Consider the following 20227-nt stretch of genomic DNA (forward strand, 5'->3'; position numbering starts at 1 on the left):
ATTAATAATATTACGAAAAAGAGAGTAAAAAAGACAACACGCAAATGGAAATGATAGTAATTCCATTATTTTTTGTTGCATAGCAGCATTCGTGTAGATCTGGGAAATTGGAATTGAATCAATGACATTGGATATGATTTTCTATCATATAAGAAATTCTAATAAAAATGACAACACCGAAATGGAAATGATATTAATTTAACTATTTCGTTGCTTAGAATTAGCATACCTGTAAATTTGGAATTAAATTAATGACATTGAACAGGACTTTCTATAATATAAGAAATTTCAAGGATGTATCACCTAGAAAGTAAATAGAAATATTCTACAAATCCGTCCAATAATTGGATATTAAAAAAGCATGAAAAAGTAATCAAATATAACTGAGTTGTTTTCACGTTGAGCCAAGCCAATTGACCAAAAGCCAAGTCAATTCAACACAGCAGACTCATCCCTCTTCTGCATACTGGTCAAGCACCTCATGTCCCATTTCACATTCTTTTATCTTTTGACACATTCAATTCTAAACACAAACCAAAAGCCATAGATTTTTTTTTTTTTTTTCCTCCTAGTTTAGTTACAACTCAGAAAACAAAGACAACTGTAGCAGTTTGCAATCTCCTCACTCTTGATTCTGTCTTAAAGAACACATTACAATAGTTCTCTTCTTTATTTCCAGAAGGTACACTATTTTCCCTCCACATCAACAAAGGCAAGAAGAAAGAGAGAAGAAAAAAAAAGGCTATTTATCAAGCATAATCACAACTCATTATCAGGTGCCAGACATTTATTTTTTTCTTTCTTCATTTGTTTTTTTTTCTTGATAGAGTGTCACATGTTGTTTTACTCAACCCATAATTTTGATTCTATGAACTGTAACATATTCTGTAGAATGAGCAATCACAAGGTTGAAACTGAAAGCAGCTACAATAATTATGCTAAACCTAAGAGTGTGCCTGGTATTGAGGAATCTGTTTCCAGCCAGCCAGAAAAAAGAGGAAGATTGGAGTCAAGGAAGAAACTGAAGAAAGTAAGGTCAATAAGGCTTCTAAGAATGTCAAGCATGAGATCATCATCCTCTAGAGGAGGGAAACCCCAATATGATAATCTCTCAATTCTTTCATCTGTTGGCACAGAAAATTCAGTGCCTCCAACCCCACCAATTGAGAAGCCAGATGCATCACCCAATTACATGAAGGGTACTAGTAGTTCTCATGCAAAGGATAGTTTTCAGGTAAATTTTCTGATTTTGAAAGTTGAGAATTTGTAAATATAATTTGGGTAGTTTCAATTTTTGGCAAAAAGAAAAAAATGTCATATATTTGCTGCTTCTGTGCAGAGTACACAAAGACTTATCAAAAACAAGACTTTAACAAGAATGTCTACTTTGAAACTGAAGAGGAGTGTGACCAGAAAGCTATTTGGAAGGACTGAGCCAAAGAGGAAACTGAATTCATCAAGATCAATCAAGCTTGCAACTTTCAAGGGCCAAAAATCAAAAAGAAACCATTCTGAATCCATTTATGGCAGTGATGGCCAGAATAGAAAGAGTACAAGTGATATGCAATCTGAATCCTATGCTGGTAACAAATCCCAGAGAGTCATTACCAGAAGATTAAGCTTGAAGCCTGTGAGATTCTTAACAAAAATGCCGACTTTCAAATCAAAGAATTCTTCCATGGAGAAAGGCCCTAAGAAGATGTCTCAATCCCAAGACTCAAGCTTGCATAAAGCCACCTGTTCTTCCACTCTCAAAGGTTCCCATTTCCCTGATCACATTGAGCTCCCACAAGAGGGAAGTGGTTCTCAAGAAGTATCAGCTATGAAGGTTTGTCCATATACTTATTGCTCTCTTCATGGTCATCGCCATGGCAATTTGCCTCCACTGAAGCGCTTTGTGTCAATGAGGAGGCGTGTGTTGAAGACTCAAAAGATAATGAAAATGGATGGTCAACCTGTTACTAGATCAAAGAAGTTTGGTAATGTAAGGAAAGACACTCAGAAAACCATAACTATCCACAGTGAAGAAGATTCCAAGGTGACTGAGACAGCAGGGAATGACAAGAATATAGCTGCATGCAAGAAAAATGATGAAAGTGGTGCTGTGGAATCAACTTCAACAGATGCAATCATGTTTTCTGCTTCTGATATTGAGATGTTGGAGGGAGAAGTAACTACCAAAGGCAAAAAATTTGAGCCAGATTATGAAGTACTGCAGATGAGTTCTGCACAGAAAGAGCCTAAACCTGCTAGCACTACTGATGTGGCCTATGGAATGCAGCAAAGAGATCACAAATATATAAAAATGTGGCACTTGATGTATAAGCATGCAGTGTTAAGTAACACAGGAAAGTGTGAAAATAAGCTTCCTTTTGATGAGAAGGACAAACAAGGAAGTGGGCATGATGCTCTCCTATTTGATGGAGTAAACAGCTCTTCTTGTCAAGATTATTGTGAAACTGATCAGGATAAGGATGATGAAAATAAGAATGTAATTGAGCTAGTGCAGAAAGCATTTGATGAAATCCTTCTCCCAGAACCTGAAGACCTTTCTTCTGATGATCATTTCAAATCTAGAGGGATTGGTTCACATGAGGTGATCTTAGAAAAGAGTGAAGGCAAGAGAGAAGAAACGAATGCCTCAACATGCTCCGAATCTCCTAAAGAAGCACAGAAGATGGGGACCAAACCTGACAAAAAAACACCAAAAAGCTGGAGCAATCTGAAGAAGTTGATCCTCTTGAAAAGGTTTGTAAAGGCATTAGAGAAGATAAGAAACATCAACCTACGAAGACCAAGACTTTTGCCTTCAGATGCTAACTTAGAAGCAGAAAAAGTTTTTCTCAAGCACCAAACAGCAGAAGAGAGAAAAAATGCTGAGGAATGGAAGCTGGACTATGCACTTCAAAAGGTTATTTCTACACTTGCACCTGCTCAAAGGCAAAGAGTGGCACTTCTAGTTGAAGCTTTTGAAACAATTTTGCCATTTCAAAATGCCGAAAATGGCCAAGAGTCTTCTGCAACAGTGCAATCTCAAGCAAATCCAATTCAATCGCTTGATGATTCCTCAGATCATAGCAAGGAAGAAACTGACAAAGCAAAGGATTATGGTTATTCTGCTAAGATATTTCTTGGAAAAACATCATGCTTTCATAATAGTACTATGGAATTTGCAGATAATGCTAGTGATAATCCAATGCCTGAACTTCACATTCCCGTTGTGATCAAAGAAAGCAGTCTTGACTATCTTGGGGCTAACACAGTGAAGAATAGGCCTGCATCTGGAGCCACTGAAGAAGACTTAAATGGAAAGCAAGATTTAGCCAGCAGTCATGAAAATGGGGAGAAAATCTCAAATGACAATGATAATATTTATCTTGAAGAGGTCAAAGATTCCAGATCATGGTCCTTAAGTAAGCCAATTGAAATTATAAGCAGCTGTCATGAGGAGGCTCAAACCAATGAAGTTCCAGAAGATTTTATATCAAATTTGCATGCAGAAAACCCAAATATCAAATGTGAGTCACCTGGAAGAGATTTTGAAACCAAGAATCCAAGTGGTGATAATAGGGAGCAAACTTCTGTGTCTAAAAGTTCAATCCTAGAAGGACTTGTCAGATCACTTAGATCAAATTTGGTTGGTTCAGGAGCACCTTCAAACCTATTAGATGAACAAACAGAAGACAGAAAAGAAAGGATTGAAAAAGCTAAGCTGGAAACTGGGAGTCTTGAAGAGTTCCCTACCCATGAACAATCTGAAGCTCCTATGAGTGCTGTTGGAGAGCCTGAGACTCAGCCAGAGAAACAGAGTTACAATGGACTGTGGTACTTGGTGTATAAGCACATGGCATCAGATGCAGCTGAAAACAGTTCCCAGTCACTAATTGATGGAGCAGATGAGAAAGAGTCAGGGTATGAAGGCAGCAGAACAATAGGAACTTCTGTCTCTTATGAAAGTACACCTATGATTAATCAAGATATGCACTTCAAAGATCATGTTGTAGTTGATCCAGAAGTTGAACTCCAACAGATTGAAGCCATCAAGATGGTAGAAGAAGCAATTGATTCAATCCTCCCAGATGTTCAGGACCACTTACCAGACAACACAGTTTCAAACAACTCCAAACATTCAGACAGAACTGAAAGAGTGTGCAGTGGAGGCCTGAATCAAAAAGAAGAAAGAATGGAATCTGGAAATGGAATAAACCAAGAACAAGAAGAAGAAGGATCAGCACCAAAGGAGGGAAACAAACCAAACCAGTCATTGTCTAGAAGCTGGAGCAATCTTAAAAAAGTGATCCTGCTTAGGAGGTTCATCAAGGCATTGGAAAAAGTAAGGAAATTCAACCCAAGAGGGCCTAGATATCTACCTATAGAGCCTGATTCAGAAGCTGAAAAAGTTCACTTAAGGCATCAAGACATGGAAGAAAGAAAAGGCACAGAAGAATGGATGCTTGATTATGCACTTCGACAGGTTGTTTCCAAATTAACCCCAGCTAGGAAAAGAAAAGTGGAGCTGCTAGTGGAAGCTTTTGAAACAGTCATACCAACCACAAAAAATTGAAACCAGCTTTACATGCAAAATACATTCAAGCCAAACAAGATGAAAGGTGGAAAATCACTCTCCCCCAGAAGGAACTTCCAATTTGTTTTTTCAATTTACTCTCCCTCTTTTATTCTTCCTGAAGTATTGTAAAGTGAGGAGCAATTGTTAAGTGTTAACAGCTTAAGGCTTGTTAAACTGTGTAAATTAGAAAATGGCTAGGACAATGGAAATCATATTCATATCCAATAAGAAAGATTAAGTAGGCACTTTTATACTCGTCCTATGATCAATTACAATTGAGAAAACAGAAAAGGAAGATTTCTATAATGGATCATTTATAAAAGCATTCATGTATTTTAAGAAGTAATAGTCTCAAGTTGTATTTATGCTACTGTCTTGAGAAGCCTGATTTGTGTTTCCTCTTAAATGTGCAGGTCAACAAGTAAATCTATTTGATCATAATCCTTTGGTATGCCTCTGCAGTTTTTAGTTTGTCACAACTTTGCATGAGACCGCAAATATTTCAATATGTCTTTTAGGAAGCAACTTTAGAGAATATGAATGAGTCATAACTCATAATTCATCAACAACAAAAATTTAGTAGAGCATATTTTCATTTTTTTTATTTTTATTTATAATTCTTTCCCTTTCTTATCTTTTCCCTTCATTTCCCTCTTGGTGTTTTGGGGTGGATTGTTTTGTATGAAAGACGTTTCCATTACAAATACCATAGTCAATCTTAGACATATGTTGATGTATATCTTTTATTTGGGAACATATTAGAATGGCCTTATTTGTATTACATATGTTCTTCTAGCAGTAAAAGCATGGAGTTAATAAAGTATATAGAGTAGTCTAACTGAGCTCACAACACCACAAAGACATAAGGTTGTTCACCTTGAACAATTTTGCCATACATTTTTTTTTGTTGAGATTTTTCAATTTGTTCATCTTTTCACAACTAGTTCGATTCGGAACGGATCTCGGGATTAAGTTTTAAACCCCTCTCAAATATGGTATTGGGAAGAATCGAACAAATGTTCTCGTTCTCGACTGCTCAGTTCCTTGATGCCAACTAAATTACCATAATTTGATATTTTACTATACATCTTTGAGCCCAATCGCAAAGAGTATTGCACCGTATATGGTCCTTTAGGTCAGAACCAAGTATTGGGCCTATGAATCAACTCGACATTCTGATAGAATTTTCCCATAACCATGAGCAAGCAATTAATCGTCTCCTAAATATGAACGATATCCTTCCATTACAAATTGAGGATCAACAACTTCTGCTGTTTTAAAAAAACTATAGGCTGGGAAGTTCATGATCCAATCATTTAATTTATTATTTTGCTTTTTCTGCAGTTACGGCAGATAAGTTATCTGCAGTAAGTCCAATACGACGTCGTTTTGGAGCAGAAACCATAATGTTTTGTAATTTTAATTTATTTCAGGATTATTATAGTCTTTATAATTATAATTTTTTAATATTTCAATCCCAAAACAACGTCGTTTTGGAAGTAAATGCAGATAAGTTATCTGCATTAACTGTAGAAATATTTTTCTGTTTTTCTAATTAATTATTAATTCTCAATAGATTATAACTGTAAGATAAACGAAAATCAACGGTTATGATTTGATGGTAAGAAATGATAAACTTAATTGGTGGCAAGTATAACTTTTCTTATAAATATATGCCCAAATTTTTATTTTTTATATACCAATCCTAATTATCTCTTTGAGGCAAGTTGACCCCCAAGTATCCTCACAAGTAGGGGTAGCAATATGGGTTGAGCCCGGCGGGTCAACCCGCCAAATCGGGGCGAGTTGGGTTGAGGTTTTCAATCCACCAACCCACCTCAACTCGCCCCGCCTAGAAGTGGGTCAAAACGGGTTCAACCCGCTGCGGGGCGGGTTGACCCGCTAGGTTATAATTTTTTTTTATTTTTATAATTAGGTAGTATTTCATTAGTCCTTAAATTTTCGTGATTTCCAATTTTTTTTTTATCTTAGTACTCCCTAGAAAAAATAAAGAATAACAATTTTATTTATGACAAATGTTATCTATATATAAATTCCTAAAGAATGTTTGACAAATATTAGTATACATTTAAGATTGAGACTAAAAAAATATAGAGAAGTGTGAAATAAAATAAAATAATATTAGAAAAATTCATAAAATATAATTTATTTTTGAATTTTAATTAATTGTTTTTAATTGACGGGTTGACCCGCCAACCCACCATAAAACGGGATGTGTTCATTTTTCCAACCCATATTTTTTGGCGGGTCAACCCGCCCCGCCCTATTTTTGGCGGGTCGGGGGGTCAACCCAAATTGCCACCCCTACTCACAAGTTTCAACTCTTTGAGTTGACTATATGATTAATCATTAGTGCAGACTTAGTCATAGTTAAAGCTCTTCGCTCCTTCGTATTTGGTGGGAATCGAACCCGGATTCTCTAAGAGCTACACCCATTAGGGCATATGTTCCAAAATTTAGTTTTCGAATTAATATCCTCTGTCAACAGTAGGGGTATTAACAGGGCGATTAAAAAGGTTAAGCCTGTGTTTAAATGTGTCAGCTTGACCACACTTGTTACTTGTTATAAATATAATTATCGGCATGTGGCTTTGCTTATTTATAAAAAAATAAAAACCTGGTTTAACTTGTTTAAAAAAAAATAAGACTACAAAAACTTATCCAAACAAAATATACAATAAACAGCACTAGTAATTCCATAAATATTCATAAATTCAATGTATATCCAAACAGCATAATATAGAACAAAATCATTCAAAAAGTCTGTTTAACCAATAAAATGGGTTAAATGGATTTAGAAGAGAGAGAAGGTTACACAAGTAATATAAAAAATTAAAATTAAAATTAATATAAATATAAAAAATTAAAATTAATATATTTGGCCAGCCTGAGAGACTCTAAGACCGAGCTTTTGAATTGGAGCATGAAGCCTTTTTATTAAATGAGCTTCTATACAAGTCCAAGCATGATTTCAATAAGCTCAGGCCTTCACGAGTCGAGCCAAAAGTCCCTGATTCATTTACAACCCCTAGTCAACATAGTGAACATTAAAGAGTAAAGTGCATGTTGATTATTACAAAAAAAAAAAAAAAAAAGTGCATGTTGATTGTCATTATTGAAATTTTTTTTTTGTTGATAATTACATTATAAGCAAATAGATTGAAATTGTAAATTTATTATAATTCAATCATTTATTTTTTTTAATCTCAAATTCTCAATACCAAAACATTCTTCGAATACCAATTCTTTTATGCAATCACTACCTGTACTTTTATCTTTATTCTCTATTTTTTTTTTATCTATTCTTAGGAGCATCTAGAGGCCGTCTGATAAGCCCATTTTGGAGTTGGGTCTCCCACGTGAGGAAATCACCCTCGCCTAAGCCATGAGCCCGCCAACCTCGGACGTATAGACCCACGATCCAATACTTCCTCCTCCTCCCATAGGATCACGAGATCATCTTCTGTATACCTGTAGTAGATACATCTGTCATTCAACAAGTGACACTTGGATAAAAAAATATTTTTATCTTCTTTTCATACAAATATGATAGTCATTCTTCATTTTTTATTGAATAGATGCACTGAGTAAATAATACAGCAGTAGTACCATAGATATTTCCTAGGATCACCACCTCCAAGATAATCCCTGCAAGATAATCATTCTTGGGCCACTTTCCTTTACTATAATCGTCCTTCGGAGCATAGTTGTTAAAATCTCGATTTATCATTACGATTTTACGTTTTTACGATTTTTTTTCATCAAAAAGATTTTACCAATAGTCCAAACACTTTTACGTTTTTACGATTTTTTTACATTACAATTTTACATTTTATGATTTTTTAATTCCCTTCCGATTTTACTTAAAATCTCAATATTAACAACATTGCTCGGGAGGCTTATATATATTAGGACAGTGCTAATCATCATATACACATTACCTTATTGAGTATTCTTGGGCCTTAAAGAATGCTCACCATCTCCAGAAATTTACACACACACCTTTTATTGTGTTATCATTGGACTATTAGAAGTGCTGAACTTGTTTTCACCAGTCATCTTTACCTTTGTTCCGTAGATTTGTTCACCTCCGATCATCATCTTTCAAATCTCATGCATTTTTAAGTTTTTTAAAAGATTAATTTGAGATTTGATTTTTTTTAATAAAACAAAAAACACGATCCCACTTTAATCCTTTACAAAAAAAAATTAGTCACAAGATCTTTAAGAAATTTAAAGTGAACTCATTTTAATCCTTTTGAGAGACTAATATAAGTCTTTTTTGATCTTGTGAGACCACAATTTCAACTAAATGAGTTCACTTAGGGAACTGAAGACAATTTTTTTTTTTTTTGAAAAGAACTAAAGTGGAAACTTTTTTTTTTATTAGGAATCAAAAGCAACTTTATTTTTTTTTATTTATTTTTAGTCTTGATTCTGATATGAGGTGAGAGTATGTGAACCCAGGCCAAAACCTTTCGACCCGAAATTAGATTCTATACATGATCATCATGTTTATTTTTGGGCTCAAAATGTACTTTAGGATTTTCAATTGGGCCACCATCGAGATCTCCCCAAATTATATAAAACGACTCTCTAGAGAGAGAGAGAAAGAAAAGGATATTCCTGTCTTCACTCTTTCAGATTCTCGTTGAAACCGAAAAAATTGCACTTGCAGGGGTTTATCCAGAGCTAGCACTCGACAGTCAAATCTATAGTTGACTCTTCAGTCTACAGAAACTGCTCCACTGTTAAGTTCTCTCAAGGTAATCACTTACCATCTCTTGCAATTTCCATTTTTCTTGGCTTGGGTTGTTATGTACGGTTCCATCTTTCTGTATTTTGAAGTGGGCATGGATTAAATGATGTTCAGTATCTTGAGGGCATAAAAAAGGTGACAACTTGAAGTGCCCTTCAAAGTGATTTGATACTCCACCCAGCTGGTATTTCTTTCTTTTTAGCTAAAGTGATTATGATCAGTTTTTATTGTTCGTTTCTCTAAGTGGGTGTAGTCCTTCTTGTTGATTCTAATTGACCCCTGCTTTGCATTGTGTTGATCCTTTCACATGAACTTAAGAATATTTTGATCCACAAAGTTTAGAAATTTGGGTTTGTGTCTCCATGAATCATAATTATTTGGTTTAAGTTTTATTCTTGTTTAAAGTGCTATGCAAATGAGTGGCTTTTAAAATTACAATAATCATAAATAGTCATTTTTGCAAAAGGCTTATAACAAACCTAGCTCTTCAAAGAGCTTTTGGGTTACGGATTTTTGTAGTTGTCTGGGAAAATGGTGTTCAATGTCTTGAGATCATGAAAAATGGGTAATTTGTAGCTCTTCACAGTGATTTTATACTCTAGCCAGCTGGTATTCCTGTTTTTGTTTTTTTCAACTAAAATAACTGTTATCATTGGTTATTGTTCAGTTCTCTAAGTGGTCTAGACCCTTGTGTTGATTTTAATTCATCACATTTGTTTTGCCTTGATGATGCTTGCTCATGAAATTACTATTGTGTACTCCTGGTTACTTGCTTCTGATCCACAAAGTTGGAAATTATGTTAACAAGTCCATGAATCATTATACCTTGCTTGATGAACTAAGTATTTTAATATTATTTGAAGTGAAATGCAAATGACATGTTTTTGATTCTTGTTTCAGGAACGTGTTCAAAGTAGTCAGAAGAACTTCAGATTCAGATGGCTCAATTACTATCATCTTCTTGCTCCTTGACTATCTCCGCTAGAAATAAACCTTATTTAAAACCTTTCAACCAATGTTCAACATCATTTTCTAACTTGGTTGCTTGCAATAATTCCAGACCTCTATTTAAAAGGCTTTTCATGCAAGAACAAAAGCCAAGAAAAAGTTTTGTAGTAGTACGTGCTGCTGCAGTTTCAACTAGCCAGGAAGCCCCAGTTCAAACTAGCTCTGGTGACCCTTTTAAACCACAGCGAGTCATGGTCATCGGTGGAGATGGATACTGTGGTTGGGCAACTGCCCTCCATCTTTCTAACAAGGGTTATGAGGTTGCCATTGTTGACAGCCTCGTTCGACGCCTTTTTGATCACCAGCTTGGACTGGATTCTCTAACACCAATTTCCTCCATCCAGAATCGGCTTCAATGTTGGAAATCTCTCACTGGAAAAAGTATTGAGCTCTACATTGGTGACATATGTGACTTTGAGTTCTTATCTGAAACCTTCAAGTCATTTGAACCTGATGCTGTTGTCCATTTTGGGGAACAGCGATCTGCTCCTTACTCTATGATAGATCGACCAAGAGCTGTGTATACACAGCAAAACAATGTAATTGGGACACTGAATGTGCTCTTTGCTATAAAAGAGTTCAGAGAGCAGTGTCATCTAGTTAAGCTTGGGACTATGGGTGAATATGGGACACCAAATATTGATATTGAGGAAGGTTATATTACCATTACTCACAATGGAAGGACAGACACTTTGCCATATCCCAAGCAAGCTAGCTCATTCTATCATCTAAGCAAGGTACATGATTCACATAACATAGCCTTCACTTGCAAAGCTTGGGGGATTCGAGCAACTGATCTGAATCAAGGAGTTGTATATGGGGTAAGAACAGATGAGACTGCAATGCATGAAGAGCTGTGTAACAGGTTTGATTATGATGGAATATTTGGAACTGCATTGAATCGGTTCTGTGTTCAGGCTGCTGTTGATCATCCACTTACTGTATATGGGAAAGGAGGCCAGGTAACCTACCTATCTATTTACTTTTTTCTTGTTGATAAGTAGAAAAAACTTTTGATGATTGTTGTGTCAAGGGCATAAATTTTGGAATATTTTGAATCAGGAAGTGTTTATATTGTTTGTATTAGACAACTTGAGTAGAATCCTAAAGCATTGATGGAGATTCTTAGATGTGTTCCACATTTTTCTTTGGAAATTAAAAGTATTAGTAATTATAGGAAATACTTATAAAAATTTATTACCTCACATAATGCAAATTGATTCGATATGTTTATTGATTCTATATAATTACCTAATTCAACAGGCCACAACAATTACTTTTACTAATCCATCAACTTATTATGAACATTAACACAATCCTAAATTGTGTCAAAATTGCTAGAAAGAGAAATCAAACAAATACTACTTGATTGATCAATTGGTTGATCACTAGGGGTGTAAATAGGCTAGGTTAGGCTTTGACTTAAATAGGTTAGACCTGTGTAAAATACTTTAGGGCTGACCTGGTCTGTTAGTCTGTGTAGGTCCAAATTATAAGTTTGGCTAGACCTATATTTAAAAAATAAAAGCCTTTGCCTAGGCCTGTTAGCCTGTTTAAGTCTATCAGGCATTCAATAATTAAAAAAGAGGAAGGTTATACTTACAACTTTTTTTTTTACAACCTCTTACAACCATATCTTAACACCGTTGATTTCCGCCAATCAACGGTTATGATTTTCACAAATTAAACTCATTAATTAATTTTTAATTCACAATAAATGATAACCATTGATTGGCGAAAATTAACGGTGTTTAGATATGGTTGTAAGAAAAAAAAAGGTTGTAAGTATAACCTTCCTCATTAAAAAAAATAAAAATAATATTACTTTATTATTCAAAATCATTAAAATAATAATTTATTTATTTTATTTAAAATAAATTATAATATAAGCTGCGCTGTAGGCTTATAGACCCAATATGTTCAAGAAAGCCTATGGCTTGCTTTCTAAATTGACTTTTTTGAAGCCTGGGCCTATTATATTTGACTGTATGTAATAGGCCGAGCTGTAAGTCCCTGTTAGGCCGACTGATTCATTTAACACCCCTGTTGATCACATCTTAACTTTCAATTATTTACAATTGCATCATAGAGATCATTTTCAGTGACGAATATAATTAACCATATTATGTATAAAAGTTCAAGCGAATTTATTCTAGACAATATGGTGATTTAAATTACATATATACATGAATTTTATTTTAAATTTTGAGAGAATTATTAATACTTTATGTTTTCAAAAGAGTAATATTTCAAATAAATGTATTTTTTTTTATTTTTTTTTCAATTATAGTTCTCGTTGTGGGTTCAAATCCAGAAAATTGCCTCTTTGCAAATATGCAATGGGGAGTGGTTTATAGTTATCATTGTATTTTTATTAATATTGTACTAGTTAATTATTCTAATACTTAAAATATTTTATTTCAATTAAAGATTTTAAAGAATTGTTTTATTTATAAGAGAAGCACACATGTAGCAAAATTTGTGTAAGGCTTGATCTCCAAAGAAGAGGTTTTATGACCCCTTCAAAACTTTAGGTCTAGATCTGTCAGTGTCTAGGAGTTCTGTTTCTTTCAGTTCATTTCCTGTTTGAATTACTTTCTTATTTAGATAGTCAGGATATTTAATTATGGATTATTATTACCATAAAGTTCCTTATGGTGAAGAGATACGAGATGAGATATGCATGCCACTTTGTTGTGGTTTGCAAACATTTTCTTGTTATTGGAAAGTGATACTGCTAGTATAATGCATGGTAATACACCAACAAGTAGGAAGTTCCTCTTCCTGTCTTATGTGTCTTAAAAATTGAGTGTTCAAGTGATATGATCAATTGAAATCAGTGTATAAGCCTTACAAGCAAATTATTTATTTTAATTAAATGCAATCCAGTAACACTTGCACTTGTATTTTCTTTCAGTTTTACTATATACAGTTAACAATATTGTCTGTCAATAAACCCCCCCCCCCTTCTTTTTTTTTTTTCTCTCTTTCCCTTTCCCCCTTTTCCTGCATAGGTGTGTGGCCGCACATGATTTTAGCTTAAAGATTCCTATGTGGTTTTGGAGTTGCATTTGGCATGTCACAGATTATTGCAGCAACTATCTGAAGATATGAACTCACTTCTCTGAGCATCAGTTGCTCCTAAGATATTATAATGCAGGAAATAGTGAACAGTTGAAAGTTAGCAGCTTTTTGGATTCTATTCTTTTTTTATTCATCCCTCATGGTCTAGTCCTCATTTTTGTTAACCTCATTCGGTATTTGTTGCAACTCACTCTAGATATCTGAGTTAATGATGATAACTGTATTTAGCCTCTCCCACTCTTATGCATCATTATATGTTGGATTTTATCTCACCACCATGTGCACCTTGTTCTGTTGAGATTCTAATAGCATGGTTTGTTTCTTTTTTGCTCTATATTCTTTTAATTTTCTTCCTAAATTAGTCGAATTGATCTGTGTCTATGGGAAAATTTTATGAAATGCTCTGCTGCTAATTTTTTGTCTGTATTTTATAATGCACATATTTCAGACTAGGGGCTTCCTTGACATAAGAGATACAGTTCAATGTGTTGAGATCGCCATTGCAAACCCTGCAAAGCCTGGGGAGTTCCGAGTCTTCAATCAATTTACTGAGCAGTTTTCAGTCAATGAACTTGCCACCCTTGTTACAAAAGCTGGTGAGAAGCTGGGCCTTGATGTGAAAACTATATCTGTGCCTAACCCAAGAGTGGAGTTAGAGGAGCATTACTACAATTGCAAGAACACTAAACTAGTTGAGCTGGGACTGAGGCCACACCTTCTATCAGATTCTCTCATTGATTCACTGCTCAACTTTGCTATTCAGTACAAAGATCGTGTTGACACAAAACAAATTATGCCTAGTGTTTCTTGGAAAAAAATTGGGGTCAAAACAAAAACTGTTCCAGCCTAATAAGGTGAGTTCTTGGCTTCTAGCATAACTGTATAATGATGATGACTCTTCTGGTGATTAGGTTATGCTGCATTGCCGTGAATATTGTGAAATTACTGTATTTTAGGATTTGTATGCTGCAACATGGGGAATAATTCATATTTATGAATTCTTCATACCCTTACTGTTGTACAGTAGATATTTGTGCTTCAGTGGGCTTTTCCACAAAGAGCCATATGCGTACCTAGTACTGCACTTGTGCTTACTGTTGAGTATTTTGTATCTGTCAAACAGACAACTAATGATGTTAATTTATTTTTTATTTCTTTTTAATACATCGTATTTATAATATATCGGAGTCAACAGCTCTGCACGTGGCCAAGGAGCTTATAGTTCAATTGACATTAGTTCAATTCTTTAGTACTTAGGTACTCCCCCTAGCTACTAATTTCCATTATCCACCCTTACAACGCTTGCAACTCCAAAACAAAGAAGGATGAGAATATAATATGGTGGCTTTACATATCTTAAAAACCAGGATAATGTTATTGTTACGGAAAGAGTGTAACTCAGTTGGCAACACATGCTGAGTAAGTGACAATAAAATCCATTCTCAACAAATATATTTTTGGAGAGGAGCGATGAGTTTTAATTGTGAGTAAGTTTCGACTCGAAACTAGTCTTATAGTTAGTTCAAAGAGTTGAAGTTTGTGAGGATACATAAGGGATTGACTCGTCTTAAAGAGATAATTTAGGTTAGTATAAAAAAAAAACTAGGATAATGTTAATAAACAATAAATATGAAATGAAGACAGGGATAGAGAAGTATTATTGTTTTCTTCCTTTGGGTGTCTTGATTCATCTGCAAAGAAAATTCTTGTTCATCCTTTCCTAATCGTATCAGATTAATCAATAAATTATTTCATATATCTTTAATGAAGAAGAATGATATTCGTCTTAAGGTCGGAATAACTTCGGTCCATTCTTATTAATATTAACATTTAACAACTCATAATGAGACACTATGGTAATTGACAAGACCAATAATTCGATATAATCCTATATTTGTATGTGACAATGCGTGAGTTAGGTATAAATTTAAGTATCGCAGGGGATTTGTAAAATTTAAATGGGAGAGACTTTTCTCATCTCAAATTCACTTTTAAATGGTTAATTACTTAGTATAGACGGGTTTCAACATTATACATTGTTTTTAAAAGTAATATCCTTGATGCGAGATATCGATTTTGTTTCTAGTTATTTACTTCGTTTTTGTTCAGGGGAATGGTAATGGTACTGCAAATCCTGAGTATTTTTTCATGAGATTTCTGATATTATATAAGGAATTATTTCAATGCAAAAGTTTAAGATATTAATAATTTTATATTATAATTTTTTAAAAGGCACGGGGCACAACACCTCTTTCAAGGCTTGGTTTGGTTCCAACTTCGTCTTTGTTAATGAATTTATTTAACCATATGTTTCTCTTTTATCTTAACCAAAATATAATCATCCAAACCCAATATTTACATAAAATATATGATGGTAAAAAGAGATAAAATTTTCAAACGAAAATACTATTTATCACTTGGGCATTAACTTATGGTTTTATTTGTTTTCTGGACCACATTAATTATAACGTGTTTGTTTCTGATTTTCTTGAATGCCCGGGGAAGGTCATGTACTATTACTATATATAATTATAGAAATTGATTATTAGTTACATGCAGCTATAATTATTGATCAATTGATAGAAACTTGTTAAAAAGAATTAATAATTTTAGGTCCCCTACAACTGGACAGCTTTTATCTTCTTATACTATAATTATAGATATTGATTATTAGTAAAGTACTGCTATAATTATTAATCAATTGATATATTTTGTTTCATTTTCTGGTCCCAATTTTTGGTGATTATCTTCATGTATATTGTTGGACCCCTACTCCTGGACCGCTTTTTAGGACCACTCCCGTCTCTTATATTTTGTTTTATATTTTGGAATAAAATCATTGTTTCATGGCAAATATATCATTTTCATTGGAAGAAAAACCCTTGTCCTATGTACTACGTCTGCTAAATACAAAATTCTCTGTCGTTTTGTATCCGATGACGTACGTTTATACGCATATTATACTGCAACCTTATGATATTCCTATTTCCTAAACAAAAATGCTTCTTGTACATATCTAAAGAACACAATCCTCTCATCTTCGAGGTATATATATAATAGCATTAAAGTACAAGGGGTGAAAAGAAAATAAGATAGAGCTAATTATAATTAAATAATAAAAACTATATAAATATGAGGTGATGTGCATATAATTGTGGGTGCGTAGCTATATTTTTTTTCCTAATAATAATGTTAAGGGGGTGTTTGGAAAGTTAATTAATTATTGTAATTTATGCATCCTTAGCCATACCTTGTGGTTACTAATTTAGATTATTATTTTTCTTTATCAAGTATTTTCAAACTCTTTCGAGTGTGAGATTAATCCCGTTTTAGAGATTGAAACTATCACTTCAAGTAACTATTTTCTTACTGGCTCCAACCTCAAATTTTGTATAAGCACTCAATCGCTCAAACTTGATACTTTAGTCATCCCGGAGGCCTTAGATGTAAATAAGACACTAAATTATAACATGATATGAAATAGAAAAAACTCAAATATTTAATAATGAAAATGTATTTCTCACGTTGATGACAATAAAAAAGTATATAGACAGAAAAATTCTTAAAATTATTCTTCACTTGCAGTATATATGTGAGTGTGTTAATTCTTAAATTTATAAAACTCATTACGTTAGTCTTTGTGTATCTCAATCTTTTTTTTTGGTAAATTTTGTATCTCAATTTAGTCCTTGAGAAGAACTGACTTAACATGAGTTTTGTAAATTTAAATATTAATTCATAGACATAAGTAAATTTGGTGGGAGGATTTGTTTTCTCATTAACCAATAATTTCAAGGATGGGAAGTTCAACTACCTAGCTCTATTCAGAATTTCGTAACTAAGATTTTCATTAGAGTTATCTTATTTTATGGCGTATGACGAGAGTGCAATGTTTTGCCAAATTTAACAGACCTTATAAATATTTAAAGTTTAATTAATGTGATATATATATATATATATATATATATATATATATATATATATATATATATATATAAGGGGAATGATCCGTTTATAAATTTTTGCAAATTACACTATGTACTCGCGGAAGTAGATAGTGTAACCTAGTGTATTTCCGGGAGTACATAGTGTAATTTGTAAACAAAAAATTTATAAATATAATCATCCCCATATATGAATACTATCTCTCTCTCTCTAGTTTTTTTGGTTGGTTACGATATATACTATCTTGGCTAAACGATCGTACTAGCAACATTTTGCAAATGTATCTCCAAATGAGAGCAGATTTGCAATGTTTCACCAATATAGAGCAGTCGAACACGTCAAGGTTGATGACGAGATCAATCCCGTCAATGTACACAACATGATTCCCTGCCACGTCCGAAAGCATGCAACAGTCCCGTCACCAATGCTGACGTGACACAGTCAGCATTGGTCCCGTCACCTTATGTGAGAAGATTACATTGCCACGTGTAAAGGGTCCCGCCATCTAATGTGACGCAACTACAAAACCCATGCCACATGTGATGAATACCGTCAACTATGTTGACGAGAATAGCTGTTGGTGGCCACGCGAAACCCGTGGTGAGAAAGACCCATATCAAGTACATACACAGGTGGTCCCGTTACTGACACTTACGAGAATACTTTACCAAATTGGGTATATATAGACTCTCCGGATCCGAGAATGAATTGCTTAATATGTCGCAATTTTCTTAGAATATGTTGTTTCTAGTTTTGCATTTAATATTTTTAACTCAGTGCTTCATAATATTTTATTTTCTATCAGTTGCAATATGTATTTATTTTCTACCGACAAAATTCTACCAACAATGCAAGGAAAGTTAGGAGCTGCATGCCATTTTTGTTTAAAATTAACCTCTCTATCCTAGGGTTTAAGGGTTACATAAACATCCATTTTAAAGTAGTATAACACAATATATGTACAATACATTTCAACCATACCTGTAACGAAGACGACGGAGGAAGCAAGCAGACGATAACAAAAACGCAGTCAGACTTGAAGAAGGAAAACGCGTACAGAGATGAGGGATAAATCAGAAATAGGAGAAGAAGGGAGGGAGGGAGGGAGGTCACGAGTGGAAGAGTCCCGTCAAATGAAGTGACGGCACCTTGTCACGTCACATAAGTTGGCGGGATCCACGTGGATGCTGACTGTGACACGTCAGCATTGGGGACGAGACTCTTGCATGCTTTCAGACGTGGCAGGGAATCACGTTGTGTACATTGACGGGATTGATCTCGTCATCAACCTTGAGGCGTTTGACTTCTCTATATTGGTGAAACATTGCAAATATGCTCTAACCTGGAGATACATTTGCAAATTGTTGCTAGTACGATCGTTTTGCCATACTATCTCTAACCAAAAACTAATTTATTTTTTTCGCATACTATCTTAATGAAAAAAAAATCTTATGATAAAGAAAGAAGAGTCCTTTTTTATATTCTTTTTTTGGAAATATTTGATCGCTTTGCTACTAGTTTGAATCGGGACTGATTCAGGATTTAGACTTTAAATCCCTCCCAAAGATAATACTGATCAAACACATGTTCTCACTCCCACTTGCTCAGCTCCCATGCGCCAACTGAGCTACCTCCATTTGGTTGTCTTTTTTATATTCTATGTCCTTATCTTTAAGTCTTGGCGAGATCTATATACATAAATAATAAACGTACTACTGAGTACAAATGGCACACTAAACAAAAAAATAAATCGGTTAAAAATAAGCTAGGCTAGAAAGTTATGTTTGGGATTGGGAGCATGGATAGAAAGGGAAGGAACTATAGGTGTGTTTGGTACGAGGTATTTCTGAAGATTACTGGTAAAGCTACATTGGTAAACGTGAATTGTCATGTTTGGTTTAAGCTAACAAAATCAATTGCCTAGTAACCTTCGTTTACTAGTAATCTGATTTACAAAGAAAACGAGGATTTCAGATTATCACAAATTATATGGTATTTTTGAATTCAACTGAAAGAGAAAGTAGAAAAAGAAAATGTGAGACAAAAACACCTCGGCTCACATCAAAACCTAGGTTTGGTTTTTGTCTTCCCAACAAGAGAAAAGTTAAGGTTACTTTCGTAAAATCATCATATATTACCAGTAATATTATACTATCAACCAAACATATACTCAGTAAAATTATTAAATATTTCCAGTAATATTTACGTCTACCAAACAACTTTTTTATACCATTTCTGGTAAACTGAATTTCTCATTATATTACTGAAAATCATGATTCCCTGACACATAAAAATTTCTCCTGTACCAAACACACCCTATATATGAAAGCAAATGAAAGGGAAAGGAAGAACAAAAAAAGAAACAGAGAGATTGAGGATTTGAGGGGTGTCTCAATAGATAATTTTCCTTTTGTCGTTATGTTCAAAGTGAAAAAGGAAAATATGGGAAATTAAATCATAGTAATAAATTATTTATATTTTTTATTTACACTAAGTGAACAGGGGCGAACCCAGTAGGGGGGCTAGGGTGGGCCCCCGCCCCCTCTAAAATTTGGGAATTTTTTTTATAATATATGTAGAAAAATGTGATGATAAAATTACTGTGTTGTACATATTTTTTCTTTCAGTTTCCATGTTTCTGCCCACACTCTTACCCATATTTTTCCTTGAGAACATCATATCATCTTCTCTCTCCTTTCTGTGTTCTGTCCGTCACCAACCTCCTTCTTCAGCCCAGTGGCGGAGCCACATACCTTCTGGGTGTGGTCCCGACCAGGGCTAAATTTTAACAAATTATACTTATTATATATAATTATATAATTAATTATAATTTAATCCGGGTT

General features: G+C 34.1%; 2 protein-coding genes across 4 annotated transcripts; both read left to right on the forward strand.

Annotated features, from left to right (window-relative positions):
- The first annotated feature begins 568 nt into the window (after positions 1-568).
- Positions 569-4784, forward strand: LOC133306670 (calmodulin binding protein PICBP-like). 2 transcript variants are annotated; one of them, XM_061506997.1, is made up of 4 exons: positions 569-776; positions 892-1255; positions 1442-3912; positions 3958-4784. In XM_061506997.1, the coding sequence occupies exons 2-4, from the start codon at positions 893-895 to the stop codon at positions 4562-4564; spliced, it is 3441 nt and encodes a 1146-aa protein (XP_061362981.1). In that variant the 5' UTR covers positions 569-776; position 892; the 3' UTR covers positions 4565-4784. The 2 variants fall into 2 exon arrangements, with proteins under 2 accessions (XP_061362981.1, XP_061362982.1); XM_061506998.1 differs by lacking the exon at positions 569-776 and having other exon boundaries at positions 1192-1234; positions 1340-4784.
- A 4434-nt stretch (positions 4785-9218) lies between these two features.
- On the forward strand, positions 9219-14607 carry LOC133306666 (UDP-sulfoquinovose synthase, chloroplastic). 2 transcript variants are annotated; one of them, XM_061506991.1, is made up of 4 exons: positions 9219-9354; positions 9437-9531; positions 10248-11317; positions 13888-14607. In XM_061506991.1, the coding sequence occupies exons 3-4, from the start codon at positions 10286-10288 to the stop codon at positions 14287-14289; spliced, it is 1434 nt and encodes a 477-aa protein (XP_061362975.1). In that variant the 5' UTR covers positions 9219-9354; positions 9437-9531; positions 10248-10285; the 3' UTR covers positions 14290-14607. The 2 variants fall into 2 exon arrangements, with proteins under 2 accessions (XP_061362975.1, XP_061362976.1); XM_061506992.1 differs by lacking the exon at positions 9437-9531.
- The last annotated feature ends 5620 nt before the right edge of the window (positions 14608-20227 follow it).

Source organism: Gastrolobium bilobum, unplaced genomic scaffold (genome assembly GCF_033153095.1).
Source record: "Gastrolobium bilobum isolate Gb01-03AN ecotype WA unplaced genomic scaffold, APGP_CSIRO_Gbil_v1 utg11804, whole genome shotgun sequence".
In the NCBI taxonomy this organism is placed as follows: domain Eukaryota; kingdom Viridiplantae; phylum Streptophyta; class Magnoliopsida; order Fabales; family Fabaceae; genus Gastrolobium; species Gastrolobium bilobum.

Bases quoted from the DNA above. Each gene is read 5' to 3' on its own strand.
- LOC133306666 (XM_061506991.1), top strand. From the start codon at position 10,286: ATGGCTCAATTACTATCATCTTCTTGCTCCTTGACTATCTCCGCTAGA. The intron at 11,318-13,887 runs GTAACCTACCTA...CACATATTTCAG, and splicing joins TATATGGGAAAGGAGGCCAG to ACTAGGGGCTTCCTTGACAT.
- LOC133306670 (XM_061506997.1), top strand. From the start codon at position 893: ATGAGCAATCACAAGGTTGAAACTGAAAGCAGCTACAATAATTATGCT. The intron at 1,256-1,441 runs GTTGAGAATTTG...ACTGAGCCAAAG, and splicing joins TAAATTTTCTGATTTTGAAA to AGGAAACTGAATTCATCAAG. The intron at 3,913-3,957 runs GTATGAAGGCAG...CTCTTATGAAAG, and splicing joins GCAGATGAGAAAGAGTCAGG to TACACCTATGATTAATCAAG.